Below are 14,804 nucleotides of genomic sequence, written 5' to 3' on the forward strand. Positions count from 1 at the left end.
AAAGTAACGTGTAAGTTACATTTTATAATTTTCTTACGTACTTAATTATTAAACTATTTTGTTGGTTATTTAGCTCATTTCAAAAACTTTTTACCAAAAACATTTAATTATTTCCGTTATATAGTGATTGATTTATTATTATTACGCTTTAAGACAAATGTTGTTTATTTAGAAAGGTACCAGAAAACTTCCCCACTTAATCAAATAATATTTCTCAGAACAGACGATATTCGATTAAGCCGGGCCAACAGTAGTAATCAATTAAAATACGCTCTTTCTTCGGAAAGAAAAGTCTAATAGTCGGGTTTTTTGTTTATCCGAATGGGGTCTGATTCAGATAATTGAAGTTCTACTGCAATAGCAATGAACGAATTTCTTCTTTATTAATTGAGTCTTCGTAAATCACCTAGAAAATTATTATAAAAAGGAAAAAAAAAAGTAATAATCTAAAACTGCAAAAATATTACAAAAAAGAATATGAAGCCAAAGAGAACTAACATTCACCAGAGGTGTATAAATGTAACTGAAAAGTAAGACCTCACCAGGAAGCTGATTGCAATTTTTAATATTTCGTGTCAAAATGATAGAGATTTAAAACTTGCCCTTTAGGATGGCCACTGTATTTATCACACAAGATAGTGACTTTGTTGATAGACCCACATCCATGAAAATGCTGTTCTAATTCTTCACGGGTAGCACCATAATCCACCTACAAATACAAATATTGTTAAACTTTTCCATCCTTGCAGAAAATATCACTACATTACTCTAATTTTTTCACTCTTCTTTACTAATAATAGAGCTGAAAGTCTGTCGGATGTCCGGAGGATGTCTGGATCTTTGTGACGAGCATAGCGCCTAGACCGTTTGCCCAATTTTTATGAAATTTCAGGGCTGGCTTTCTGCCGGCAGAAACTAGTTTTTGCCATGCCAGTGGCAGAAACTGGTTATAACCGGTAAAAACTGGCAAAAACTTAAAAGCGTCTTTAATAACTCAAGTAACTAGTTACTAAATGAAAACTAAGTTACTAAATGATATTCGTTTAAATAAACTAAAAAATTAAATTTTATTTCATCATTGTAAAAAAATAAAATTTTATGCTAGTAACTTTGATTTAGTTCAGAAAGGGATCTTTTCAATTGCAGACGCTCGTAATATTTGGATTAATCTAACAAAAGACGTAAAACCATATATTAGAAAGAGAAGTGACACACAGAATTAAACAGGCATTACTGATTGCAATTCCTGTGCTTCAAGAAGAAAGTGCAAGAATTTTACTTGCCAATATTAACCTAGTTTTGTACCTAATGTCACAGCTTTGTAAAACAAATTGGCCCCATTTCTAGAAACTTACATTTCTCAATCAAATTTTTACCACTACACCAGTTACTACATAGTGGACCAGTTTAAAAAAATATGCAACAGATGAAAGTTTCACAAACATTGCTTATTCCTCGATGCATTGTCAGCTAGTTTTTCTTTTGCAGGAATATTCTAAAGTTTCTCATTTGTGCATAATAAATTGGGAAACTTTAGATTTTTAAAACCACCTTTTCTAAGAGGCAACAACGGGGTTCAAACAATGTAACGTTTGATTTTGAATTACACATAATATTGTAATTAAATTGTGCTTTGGTTAACAATTATATTTTCCATGCATTTTCTATTGCATGTCAAAAATTAATTTTTTGGCGTTTTATGAGTTTTTGCCAGTTTTTGCCGCAAATGTGGCAGAAAATGGTTTTTGCCATGCCGGCTTTAACCGGTTTTTTACCAGTGGTTTTAACCGCCTCGGCAGAAACTTGCCAACCCTGTGAAATTTGGAATGAAGTTAGTTTGTAGCATACTGTAGGGGTGTGCACCTCGAAGCGATTTTTCGAAAATTCGATGTGGTTCTTTTTCTATTCCAATTTTAAGAACAAAATTACCATAAGATGGACAAGTAAATTACGAAATTATCATAACATGGAACCGTAACATGAGCACAAGCCAATTGGCGAGAAAATTCACCATACATTATTTGTAAATATACAGGCGAACCAAAAGACTTTTTAATTTTTCTATTATGGGCAAAGCCGTGCAGGTACCACTAGTTAAATAATAAAGTACACTTCACCAGAAAAGGAAGCAACCAAGAAAAATAATAATAATAAATACTAATAACTTTTTTTCTAAAACAATATTTTTTCAACAACTACTAAAATGAATGAATTGATGCCATTTTATGCTTTTAAGTGAAAAGTTGAGAAAATACTTAACAAAATCTATTTAGGATATTTTAGCAAGTAGAAATGTCCATTTTTGAGGGGGGGTTTCCAATGTTGCAAACCATCGCCTTTGAGAGGGGGGCAACAAGATTTTTGATATTTTGTAGCAGAAGGTAGCAAAAGATTGAATTTGGTGCATATTTTTCTGCTCTGTTCTTGTTAAAAACTATAACATATAACTACATTTTTCGAATGACACACAGTATTTTTAAAACACACCTTTCCAAAATGTTTTAAATGTATGTACCATGTGTTTCACCTATGTGTTTCAAGATTATAAGGAATACTTTTTTTCATGTAAAAACAGTAAGCTTACAGATGAAAGAACAGCTATAGGATGCCAAAAAAGAGGGTTTCTGGCAACCCTGACAACAATCATGGAACCAGTTGCAAATTGAGTGCTTTATTGCTTTATTATTTTTATTTATACTTTACTTTACATTTTCAATGTTATTTTAAATACACATTTTTTAATAAATTAAAAGGAGTTTCTGAATAAGTTATACTCACATTGCCCACATAAATGGACCTTGAATCAATTTCCATCTTTTCTTCTAAAGTCAAGTTTCCAGCTAAAAAATATTGACAGCCAAATAAAAGAACAATAACAACAAGCGCATTCAAAAAGAAGAAAGTTTAACTTGCGCATAAACTTCAAGAAAGTATTATTATTTGAAACATAAACTTAGATCATATATGAATATATTAGCTAAAAACTGCTTAGTTGATGAAGGCAGAAGAATGATGAAATAAGAAGACCTTATTTATTAATATCAAGTAGTTTTTCTCTTTTTTAAATATGATTTTTAATGTTTTGAGTCCCCAACCTTTAAAAACTTTTTATTTCTGCATTTTAATTAAATAAATTCACTAATTATGGGTACTAAACCTCCATATCACAGAAAAACATCTTAAATTTACAGCTGATGTGTTTGTTTTTATAAATGCTATTACATGCATTATAACTTTTTAACACTCACTTGATTTATATGCACACTTACATAAATTTCAATTGATCTTACTTTTTCACAATTTCATTTTGAAATATTTTACAATCAATTGTTTATATACTTATTTATGTATGCTATTTTTATATTAAAATATTACTTGAATAGGAAGAATCTATTTAATTATTTATAACTTTCTAACTTCAGATTTTTAGCTAAAAACTGCTTTCAGTTAATTGAAAAAGTGGACAAATGAACGAAATGACAATTTGTCAAGGACGGTTTTTTCCGAGGTGGACAAAATAGGACAACCCTGCCCCCACCCTCCTGGCTTGCTGATATGGGGATTGCAACTCCCAGGTTTAGTATTGCATGCACAAATAAAAATACATTCACATTATTTTTTCAAAGATTGTATCAACGACTTTCAATTACCCTCATAATTACTTCCTTTTTTTTTCGACTATATAACATAAACTATTAATTGGTTTAAAATATACTTGGCTGATAAGATTTCGCACATGATTCCGACCATTCAACATGATGATATACGTTAAATATTCTGTAACAAAAAATCCACTGTAATATTAAAATCTGTTCTTGTCTGTCGATCTGAAGATCTATCTTCTCGAGAATCGCTGCGAATTGAGAGTCAAACGAGATGCCGATAAATTCGAAATTTTCCAAAGAAAACAATGGGACCAATCTCGTAACTGTGCGATTTGAATTAGCGGAGATATTAATTAAAACATTAATCAACATAACGTTATTCAGGAATTTTTATTTCTTTCCTGTTGCCATTTTGCATATAAGTGAGCAAGTAAAATTCTAATAATTGTTTTAAAAGAGATTTTTTTGGCTGCTGTCCAAATCTTAAAACAATGTTTCCATCTAGAATTTCATTTTAAATTAGTTTAAAATTGGTTGCTCTGTTCGGACATAGCCTTTATTTTATAGTCTGTCCTTTTTTTATTTTTTACATTCAATGTTCTTAACGTTAAAGTTGTTTCTTTAGCTATGTTTATTGATTGTAGTGTAAGTTTATCATTCACCGGCCTCATATTTTGGTACATTTAGGATGTGCGACTAATTATGTTTATTTTGTTGGACTTTTTCCCGTCACATGGGCGAGTTTTCGAATTGTAATAACTTCCTTCCTGTTTCTATTTTGAAATACAGTTTGTATCGTTAAAAGAACATGTTAAATTAAGATTGTTTGGATTTCTTTAAGTGAAACAGAGTTAAACAAAACGTTGTTTTTAAGGATTTATCTAAAGCTAAATCAGAATCTGATGACTTGGTATTAAATTAATGCTCATTGGTATTTATTTAGTCTTGGGCTTTAGTTTCACGTATTCAACCAAAAAGTGTGTGTCATTTTATGTAAAAAGCTGATTGTAATTGTACATAAATATTTCAGATAGAGTCTATCAGATGTAATTCATTTTAACGTGAGCGCAGATTATAGTTGATAATGCATATATTTTCATCTTTTGTGCTAATTGAAAATACTCATGACTTGTATCATTGATAACTATGATTAACGTTAAAGAGATTTTCGCCAAAAATATGCTCTACTGGTGTTTTGCAAACCTTGCATTACGAGTATTTATTTACTCCTTAGCGCTTTAGAAACTGATGTCAGAGTAATACAAAAACATCAATTGGACATATCTTTCAGTTTTTAAGTAGCCCGTGCAACGCTGGGCACGCAGCTAGTTTATGCATGAAATTCTGTCACTTACTTGATGGAAGTTGAGACATTGTTTCAGCTTCATTTTGTATTTGTTTAAGTTTTTCAGCTTCTTCTTCCATGTCTTTGACTCGTGCTTTAATTAACTCTAAATCCTTAAATTAAATAAATAAATAAATGAATAAAACCAATATTTGTATTATAAAAAATATACAGTATTACACCAAGCATAAAATTATAGATTATTACAGTAGAACCTCGGTATAACGACCCCCTATGGGATCAACATCAAATGGTCGTTGTAACGAAAGGTTATTGTAACATATTGAAACTAGTATGTTGTGGCTATCACGAAACTTTCTTCTATATTTTTCTTTTTTTTCTGATCCCTCTCCATGCGTGACGAGGAAGCAATATTCCCAACAAAAACAAAATTACACATGCAAAAACTTGACGACCATCCCAATGTCTGAATTATTGCAAAAGCAAAGCAAAGAGTGAAAATTGAAAGTTATTTTAAAAGCCTTGCTTGAATTAATTACAAATATTTTATTTGTTAACAAACATAAGATGGCAACAGTTAAAAATTTTAAGTCATTGAGATAATAGTTCCGATCATTTCCCAGGGGTCTGTCCAGGATTTTTCACAGGGTCCGTTTTTTGTGAAAAATCAAATAATTTTGTGAAAAATGAATTAATTTTGTGAAAAATCAAAAAATTTCGCAGAAAAATTTTTTTTTTTTTTTTTTTTTTTGTTAAAATGAAATTTTAGAATTTAGAGATGGCACAAACTACATCAATTAAACTTAAAGTTGAGTGTTTTCTTCTTCTATGACGAGAAAATCATTCTGGATTTTTTTTTTCTGATATTTGGCGTGGGGGGGGGGGGCATCGCTCTTTCAAGTATCAATATTTATCTACCATTCTGCATTATGTTAAATTATACTAGATATATTTCTGTACAGTATTTAAAATAATTATAACAAAAATATAAATAAATAAAACAAAATTCAGAATAGGGTTCAGCATTCAACTTTTTGACCCAAGACACTCTTAAAAAGCATGAAATTTCGTTTCTAACTTATAAATTCCGTGATTTTAACAAAAATAAAAAGAAATTTCAATTGTTTACCTCTTAACAAAGCGTAATAATCATCAAAAATTCGAAAAATCGGATTCCCATAGCGGATGCAAAGAGATCGCAATTCTCAAAGTGAAGGCATCAAAAGTATAAAAACGGCTTGTAAAAGAAATATTTTTGATAAAATTATTTTAAAATTGCATTTTAGAGTGCTATGATAACATATCATTAATATCTGTGAACACAGTTGACCCCAAAAAATAAATAAATAAATAATAATAAAATAAAATAAACCATCTATTCAGCATTTTAATTTTTGAATCATAACAGAATTTATGGAATTTTGCTTTAAAAACTTGAAATGAGAGTTCTAACAGAAATAAAGAGACTTTTCATTTATTTGAATCCTAATAAAGCGAAGTTAGCTTGAAAGAAGAACAAAATATGATTCTCATATCGGATGTTAAAAGATTGCATTTTTCAAAATGTAGACATCTAAAGAAAAAAAACTGTAATTAAAAGAGTTTATTTAAAGTTTATCATCCTTTTCAGCATCGAAAAATCAAAACCCATATAATTTTCTCCCAAAATAACAATTAAACATCGCACCGCACCGTAAAAACGCAAATATTGACAAGCTGGCAAAATGATGAAAATATTTTCTAATCAAGTCATTATAAAGGTTCAACGCCAGACGCTAAGTGGTGATAGCTTCGAAGTTGGTAACCCTATCTGAAGCGATCATATTTTTTCCTCACCCTTACTATCCCTTTGCAGTTCTAAGTTCATTTCGCAGATATATATTATTATTGTTTATTAAATCATGAGCGGAGAAAAGTGCTTACCAATGCCTTTTCAGAAAAGTTTACAACAACACCGCTGCTAATTAGCTGTGATAAAACAAACAACCATTATATTTATTTGGCAGTAGCAATTATTTATCGCTTGCAGGAGCATCGGAGCACCGCAAGAGTGCCGATTTTTTCTTTTTTTTTCAAAATTAGTCGATTTTGTATAAGCTGATCCCTCTAATTTGACTTAAAAAAAGGTTCCAAAAATTATCGGTTTATACAGAGAAATATGCGGTTTATACACAGAAATATGCGTTATTTTGCTTTCAGATTTGCTCTTTCAATAAACAATTTGTGACAGATCCGCTATCAGAATTTTGTGAAGGGTCCGTTTTGTTTGATCGGGATTTTGTGAAAGGTCCGTTTTGTTTAATCGGGATTTTGTGAAAGGTCCGTTTTGGTTGATCGGATTTTTGTGAAGGGTCCGTTAACGAACCCAAATATCCTCTGGCCAGACCCCTGTTTCCATACAACTAAAATCACGAGAAATACGCAGACGACAATCTATTACGATTTATCTTTCTTATTGTTGCATTAATAAAGGTATTTTTATTCACAAAAAAAAAAAAAATCAACACCTCTTGGAGCGATCGGCGTCAAAATAGAACCAAAGCCTGTTTACATATGGATTTACATATATTCCAAATTTCAAGCAGAACGTAGCATTACTACTTGAGATAGGGTACTCACAATGGAAAAAAAGAACGGGCGATTGCGCTACCCCCTTTTTACCTGTTGACACCAAAATGAAATCAGCTCTTATACCCACTAAGGGCTACTTGCTGATAAATTTTTCTTTCATTCCGTTCATTATTTCTTGAGATACAGCAGTCACAATTAACGACAAAAAACGTTCTATAGCTCAACCCCCGTTTGAGTTATTGACACCAAAATTGAATCAGCACCTGTTCCTGCTAATGGCAACATAAGGACCAAATTTTGTTTGATTCCGCCAGTTACTTCCTGAGGAATAGCAAGCACGCGTAACTCAAAAAACGTCCCATTGCTCCACCCCCCCTTGGAGAAATACGCGCCAAAAACCAATGGGCACAAGTTCACATAGGGGCACATATGTGCACCAAATTTCCTTCGATTTCATGTGGTAGTTTTTGCTGTAGAGCGGCCACAAAAAACTGGTCACACACAGATGCGACACACACACATACATTTTCCAAAAACAGTCGAAATGGACTCAGCACACCTCAAAACGTTCGAATCCGTCAAAATTCGAAATTTGAAAATTTGCACGAATCCAATACTTCTATATATTAGATATAGAAGAAAGTAAAAATAATTTTAAAAAATGAGCAAAGAAATGATCCAACAGTGCATATCTAGAGAACACTTCTAGTATTTATTTCTTCCATTACAGTATTTTTGAAAACGAGCCTTTGATTGATGCCTGTCTCAAGTTCATTTGGGAACTTTTCATTATCACGGATTCCATATCCGTTAGATTTTGACGGAAATCTTCAGAATTAAATTGTCCTTCAAAATATTGATGCAAGGCATTGATTGCTTCTTTTTCATTCACTTCTTCAAAAGCTTGGACGATTTCTTCTCCATCGTTGGATTCGCAGATTTCTTCATTTCCGGTAATACGGGCAATAAAATCGTCCTTACTCAAATTTTCTTCGCAGCATTGTAAATTTTCATCTACCACAACATACTCATCAAAAGATAATTGATGATCCGGAAATTTGACACTGAGGAGCTGGGTCATTTCATTACTGTCTGGAGCACCGGCAATAAGGGTTCCGGCAACGGTCGGAATTCAGCTGACTAATTTCCCAACTCTTTCTGAAATTCTTCTTTCGTCTTTAAACCTGCATAACGAAAACAATGTGCTATTGCGTTTTGCGGAACATCTTTCCATGCTGATTTGGCTAGATGCATAGCACCTAGGATATCAATGTCATATGTCTTCACGTTTTCCATAGCAGCAATCATTCTTCTAACATTTTTCGATAGTTGCATTTGAAACAATGTATAACTTCCTGATCTAAGGATTGAAATATTGCGGTGACATTAGGAGGGAGAAATTCCAACTTTATGGCTTTTAAATTGCCAAATGTGGAATGAGCAGTGCAGTTGTAAACAATCAGCAAAATCTTTCTTTTACTTGCAGCCAATTTTCGGTCAAGTTTTCAAATCCATTCTTCGAATAAGGCACTAGTCATCCACGCCTTTTTGTTGTTTTTGTACGAAATCGGTAAAGTTTTCACAACCTTAAACCACCTTAGGTTTGCTGACTTTCCAATTAATAAAAGAGGCAACTTCTCGGTTCCTGTCAGGTGTGCCGCAAGAAGAACTGTCAACCGCTGCTTTGAATGTGTTCTTCCGTGCACATTTTCTTTACTGTATTAGAGAACCGTTTTCATTTGCATTAAATACGTCCTCTGGCTCATATTTTTCTAGTAGAGTTTTCAATTGTTCTTTCTTCCATCCGTTGACTGTTGCAGCATCGACTTCCGCACTCTCACCGCATAGCTTTTTAAAAGAGAGTCTGTGCCTTTCCTTGAACTTCTCAAATCATCCATTTGAAGCTTTGAAATCTATTTCAACATCCATTTTTTCAGAAAAAATCCTAGCTTTTTCTTTTAAGACATTTCCATCTATTGGAGTATTGCATGACCGCATCATTTTGAGCCATTCCACTAAGGCTTTCGCTAAAAGCAGGAATTTTTCCTCTGGTGCACGCATTCTAGATTTTGAGACACCTGCATCATTCGCTGCTAAAATTTTATCTCTGTGCTTTTTTGAATACCAAACTGTCTCACAATTTCAGCTTTTGGACATTTATTCTCATCGATCGAAGCCAAAATCTTGCTCTTAACGGTGCATTATGAATTTCTCAATCTTGGAGAAGAGAGAAGAGTGACGGATGTCACTTCTGTAACCCCACCACACTTCATGTTCCCGGGCATGCAGTCTCCGGCCAATGGGGAATGAGAAGAATGTCTGTTCTTACAACTTGTTTCTCATAAATGTCTTTGACTGCTCCTCCACCCTTCCCTTTGGCCTTTAGTTCTCCCCTTTTTGTCATGCTCCCTCCCCTCCTTTAAGCAAACACAAAGAGAGAAGTACAGGTTTCTTGAAGTTGCACCACAGTACAATGTACAGTAGCCCACTTGCTCATGAGTTCTGAGGTCTAAAATTGGCGGTCGCTCTAACGAAAAATAATATGCTTGGGGTCGTTGTAATGATTTAAAATTAACATTATTTCTATGGTAAAACAATTTGGACTGCTTAAGATGGTTGTTCTAACGAAGGGGTCATTATACAGAGGTTCTACTGTACTAATATTTCATTTACATTGACATTAAAAAAACACAAATCTTTAGATTAAAAACACATTGCATATAATACTTCTGGGATATTTTTTGATAACTAAAATATTTAAACTAAAGTGGAGTCCCGATAACCCGAGTTGATTGGAACCGACTCCAAAAAGGATTGCTGTTTCCTCCAATCCCCTGCAGACTACATAATATAATTGCTGAAAAACACTTATCTTGACATACAACTGAAAACACAAGAGATAAAACTGTGAGGGGGGGGGGCTAAGCACATAGATTTGAAAATATAAAAGTTTTCAAAACCACATACAGAGAGCATCTTATTTCGTATTAACGGTGACTAGTCCGAGTTATATGCATACACTGACAATGTCTATATTCCTCCAAAGGATAAGGAGGGGGTCCTCCCTTATCAGGAGGATTAAACAATTCTTTAGAGAAATAAATGTTCTAAAATTAAATAAAATGAATATATTTTGAAAATGACTAGAAATGAAGAATTTTCATATACTCATGTACAAAACATTTTCATTTTTTTCTATCGCAATTTTCAAAAAGGGTTTGTTTTCATGATCATGATTTTTGTTTGCTGTGACTTATGTACTAAATTGATATTCCGGAATAAAGGTCCTATACTAATAGAGCGAGATACCACTAGGCTTGACCTACACTCATTGAGTTTCCTAAAATTGTTACCATGTATGAGTAAAACTTGTAAATAAAACACGAAAGCAAGAATTTCTACCTCCTTCACGTGAACTAATCAGGGTTGCCAGGGATTGAAAGGAGCCTAAAGATGAGCAATTTACCCTCGTCAAGTTTCTGAAAATTTTTATCATAAATGAAGAGCAAAAGATGGAAATAAAACGCTTAAGTAAGGTTTGCCTACCTTTTTTGGGTACTTAATCAGGGTTGTCAGGGGATAAAAGGTTTTCAAAGAGGGAGATAATTTACCCCTCATCGAGTTTCCAGAAATTATTGTCATAAATGAAGAATAAAAGCTGTACATAAAACGCAAATTTAAGGTTGCCTACCTTTCTCTGGTCCCTAATCAGGGTTGCAAGGGGATAAAAGGTGCCCAAAAATAAGTAATTTACGATCACCGAGTTTCCACATAAGTTTTAAAAAAACAGTTAAAAATGTTACAAAACCAATGGTATAGGGTTGGTTGCCCAAGCAAAAGTGATCCAATCATAGGGGTGCCGCTATCCGAAGTTTCAATATTAAAACTTCGAATAGCGGCAACCCTATGATTGGACCATTTTTGCTTGGGCAACCAGGGTTGGCAAAAACCCGGGTTTTTTTAAAAAAGCCCATGGACCCGGGGTTTTTTGGGTTTTTTAAAATAAAACCAAAAAAACCCCAACTAAAGCTGGGTTTTTTAAAAAAAGAAATGTGGGTTTTTGTCTTTTTTTAGGGAAAATGTAGGGTGCTTGTAGCATATTGTAGCGTAAGTATATGGACAAAGCACAAAATTGTCTTGGGGTAAAAACAGCTGGAAAATTTAGCATTTTCTGAAGAAAGTTAAAAAAGACGACAAAACCCAAGAATGGTGAAGTTTCAGATTTTTTTTAGTTTCCATGATTACCAACAGTTAGGGCAAAGTTACTTCTCGAGCGATAAAATCTATTGTTCGTTTGTTCGTTTTTAATTACATTTTTTTTGCATTTTATTTTATGGTATTTCATTTTGTCATGCAAAACTACTGTAGAACCTCAAGTAGTTTAAATCCCTTTTTTACTGAATTCCAGCTCAATCAAGACATTTCTTTGAATTTTATGTTGCCTGTTTTTCTATTTCTGTGTATAGAGTGAGAAATATTAAATTTTTTCGTTGTAAGATAATGAAAATACTGTATATCCTATTCTGTTTTCTGTCCGACCGTTTGTAAAACCTGTTAATTTCTAAAAAATATGCCTTGTTTATTCGAGATTTGTGACGTGTTGGTTTGCAGAAAATAATTCACATGAAAACCTTTTAGCTAGAGTAGTTTCCTCTGTACAATCATTGAGAAAATCAGACGTCACAGGACTTAGTCAAGATAATTTGAGTTATTTATTGACCAGTTAAAAAAAAGAGTAAAATATATTTATTTAAAATCTTTGAAGTATTTTTTTAATGCCGTTAAGAGTTAAGAAATACTATTAAAGTTCAAAATTAATTTTTTATGCTCATTGTCTGTGGTAAGAACAAATAAAAAAGAATTTTAAATCGTGAAAGTATTTAAATTAATTAATTTTTTAAAAAACTTCTTAGAAAATTTTAAAAACCCAAAAGTGGGCTAAATAATGGGTTTTTTTAAATGGGTTTTTTCAAAAAAACCCATTGGGTCCAACCCAATTGGGTCTGATCTGGCCAACCTTGTGGGCAACCCTATACCATTGGTTTGGTAATATTTTTACTAGAGATATACTGAGTACTCTGTGACTACTCGGTACTCGGCGAAATTTTGATCAGGTACTTGGTCAATACCGAGTAGTTGTATGAATATTGTTCAAAGCAGATTTCACAATTAATAAAAAAGTGCAAGCACATAATATACTGCAATCATTTACATTCAAATTTTGAGAACAATGAAGTTTGTTATGCTTCAATGGGGGTAAATTTTATATTTTAATGCCCCAAAGTTAATGAAATTTATTTATTAAAAATAGGACAAAAAAAGGTAAGTACAGAAAATATGAAATTTTTATAGTATTAAATGGATTTTTGCTACAAACAAAATTGTTTACAAGAAGCATAAAAACACCTTTTCTTTAAAAATAAAACAACGTTAAAAGCACAAATGTGCAGGAACACTGCAGACATGTGTTTTGGCATTACAAGGAATGCTTTTTTCAATGCACAAAATGTGAGGTTATGGATTTAAAAACATTTGACAAAAGTCGAATTTTTTTTACATTCACTAGCTTACGTTTTATGCACTGAAAAAGATGTTCATTGTAATGCAGAAAAAGGTGTCTGCAGTGCTCCTGTACATTTGTGCTTTTAACGTTGTTTCATTTGCTTTTAAAAATTATTTACCTTTGGTGGACTAGAAGTATATAGGTTGATATAATTTGTTTTAATTCCAAATTGACTAATCCTACCTTTTATGTATTTGTTTATTTTTAATTTAAAAAATAACTTATTTGTAAAATTATTGACATAAACAAAATCTTTTAAATAATACATAATTAAATTTCAGCTGGAATTTTATTTTAAAAACAATTATTTGGACATGGAGGTCTATACTACTATTCCAACGAGTTCAAAATTCGTTACTTGAGTGTTGGTAGTTCTTCTTAAAACATAATTGGAACTCGGTACTCGATTTCATGTGAAGACCACATTCTAAAGTTTAATGAAAAAAGTGCCAAAGTATAACACGATTAAACAAATTTGTGACTATAAATCAACACAATTAAAATGAATCAAAATCGCGTTTAGTTTCGTCATAATTTCCGTGAAATCTTGCAGAACTTACAGCTTCTTCATCATCCATAATAGAATTGTCTCCTCCATTTTGAGCACTGTCAATGTCGGTGTTGAAAAGTCTTTCGTCATCTTCTCTGATTTGGTCGGTCATTTTATCTACAAATAATCAATAGACATTTTTTTACAAAATATTAGTGATAATATCTAGCTTTGAGAAGAAAGAGGTTTAAGATTATTAAATGTGTTGATATACGAAAGACATCTCAAATTTCCCGCTTGTCAAAGAAATACATTACATGAACGCAGGGAAAAGAGTAATTGACTAGCTAGAAAAATTCAAAAACCATAAAATGAGAACTACCTCTTTGTTTAAAAATTATAATGAAATTATAGTCTGATTAATTTAATCAACAAATAAGTTGGTACTTACAAATCACAAATTTTGGTCAACACAACAACACGCACCGGTTCTGAACCTAGATGGCGCTACAACAAACAATAAAATATATTGCCAAAGAGAGATTCTGAAGAAACAAATGGAGTTGAGCAAAGGCTGGTATTGGCGTAGCCTACGAGGATGCAACGCTGCGCTGTTTGAGGTTCAGTTTGAGCGGATAGATGGAGCTTTTAGCGTTGCCAACAAACCGCACGATTGCATTTGTTTGGGTGTTTTAAAATGCGGTTTTGCTTTCGCTTTGAATAACAAATAATTGATAAAATTGAAGCTGAATGGAAATATTGTTGGATACTTTAAAGTTCAACTTCAAAAGTACTTCAATGAAAGAATGTCCCTCAAAATAATGTTCATAATAAGTTTTAAGGCAGCCGCACCTTCAAATTGGAAAACATATTTTAAAATAAAGCATGAAATTTCAAAAGTTTGATAATTGATATTTGTTTCAACTTCTCAATTTATTGATAATTTGGCTCTTGTGACCTGACTTTTAAAATGCAAATTTTTTCTTTGGGAGCTAAAGCGAATATAGATAATTTGAACTGCATATTTTAGTCATATTAACTGTAATTGGCATCGGGATAGGGGGATTTTTTTTTAATTTTTTTTTATTTATTTATTACTCTATATTTTTTTATTTATTTTATTTTATTGTTTACATTATATTTCATTTAATTTTTTAGTTTGCGCGTGTGTGTGCGGGTGTATGTGGTATGTCATTGGCACAGAACTTTTCGAATAAAATAATAATTATAATAATAATTAAAAATAAACAAGTATAAGTAAATAAAAAT

At 32.2% G+C, this 14,804-nt stretch overlaps 1 protein-coding gene across 3 annotated transcripts in view; it reads right to left on the minus strand.

The window, feature by feature from the left end:
• LOC129219790 (polyadenylate-binding protein 2-like) overlaps positions 1-14,072 on the minus strand; it is a 28,113-nt gene extending 14,041 nt beyond the window's left edge. For all 3 annotated transcript variants that reach the window (XM_054854092.1, XM_054854090.1, XM_054854091.1), the window contains exons 1-5: positions 13,987-14,072; positions 13,606-13,712; positions 4,961-5,063; positions 2,779-2,840; positions 603-709 (exon numbers count right to left, since the gene is read on the minus strand). In XM_054854092.1, coding sequence (XP_054710067.1) covers positions 603-709; positions 2,779-2,840; positions 4,961-5,063; positions 13,606-13,707 — 374 coding nt within the window. In that variant the 5' untranslated portion in view covers positions 13,708-13,712; positions 13,987-14,072. The remainder of the gene's footprint in view (positions 1-602; positions 710-2,778; positions 2,841-4,960; positions 5,064-13,605; positions 13,713-13,986) is intronic.
• Positions 14,073-14,804: the final 732 nt, after the last annotated feature.

This window comes from Uloborus diversus, chromosome 4 (genome assembly GCF_026930045.1).
Source record: "Uloborus diversus isolate 005 chromosome 4, Udiv.v.3.1, whole genome shotgun sequence".
Lineage (NCBI taxonomy): Eukaryota > Metazoa > Arthropoda > Arachnida > Araneae > Uloboridae > Uloborus > Uloborus diversus.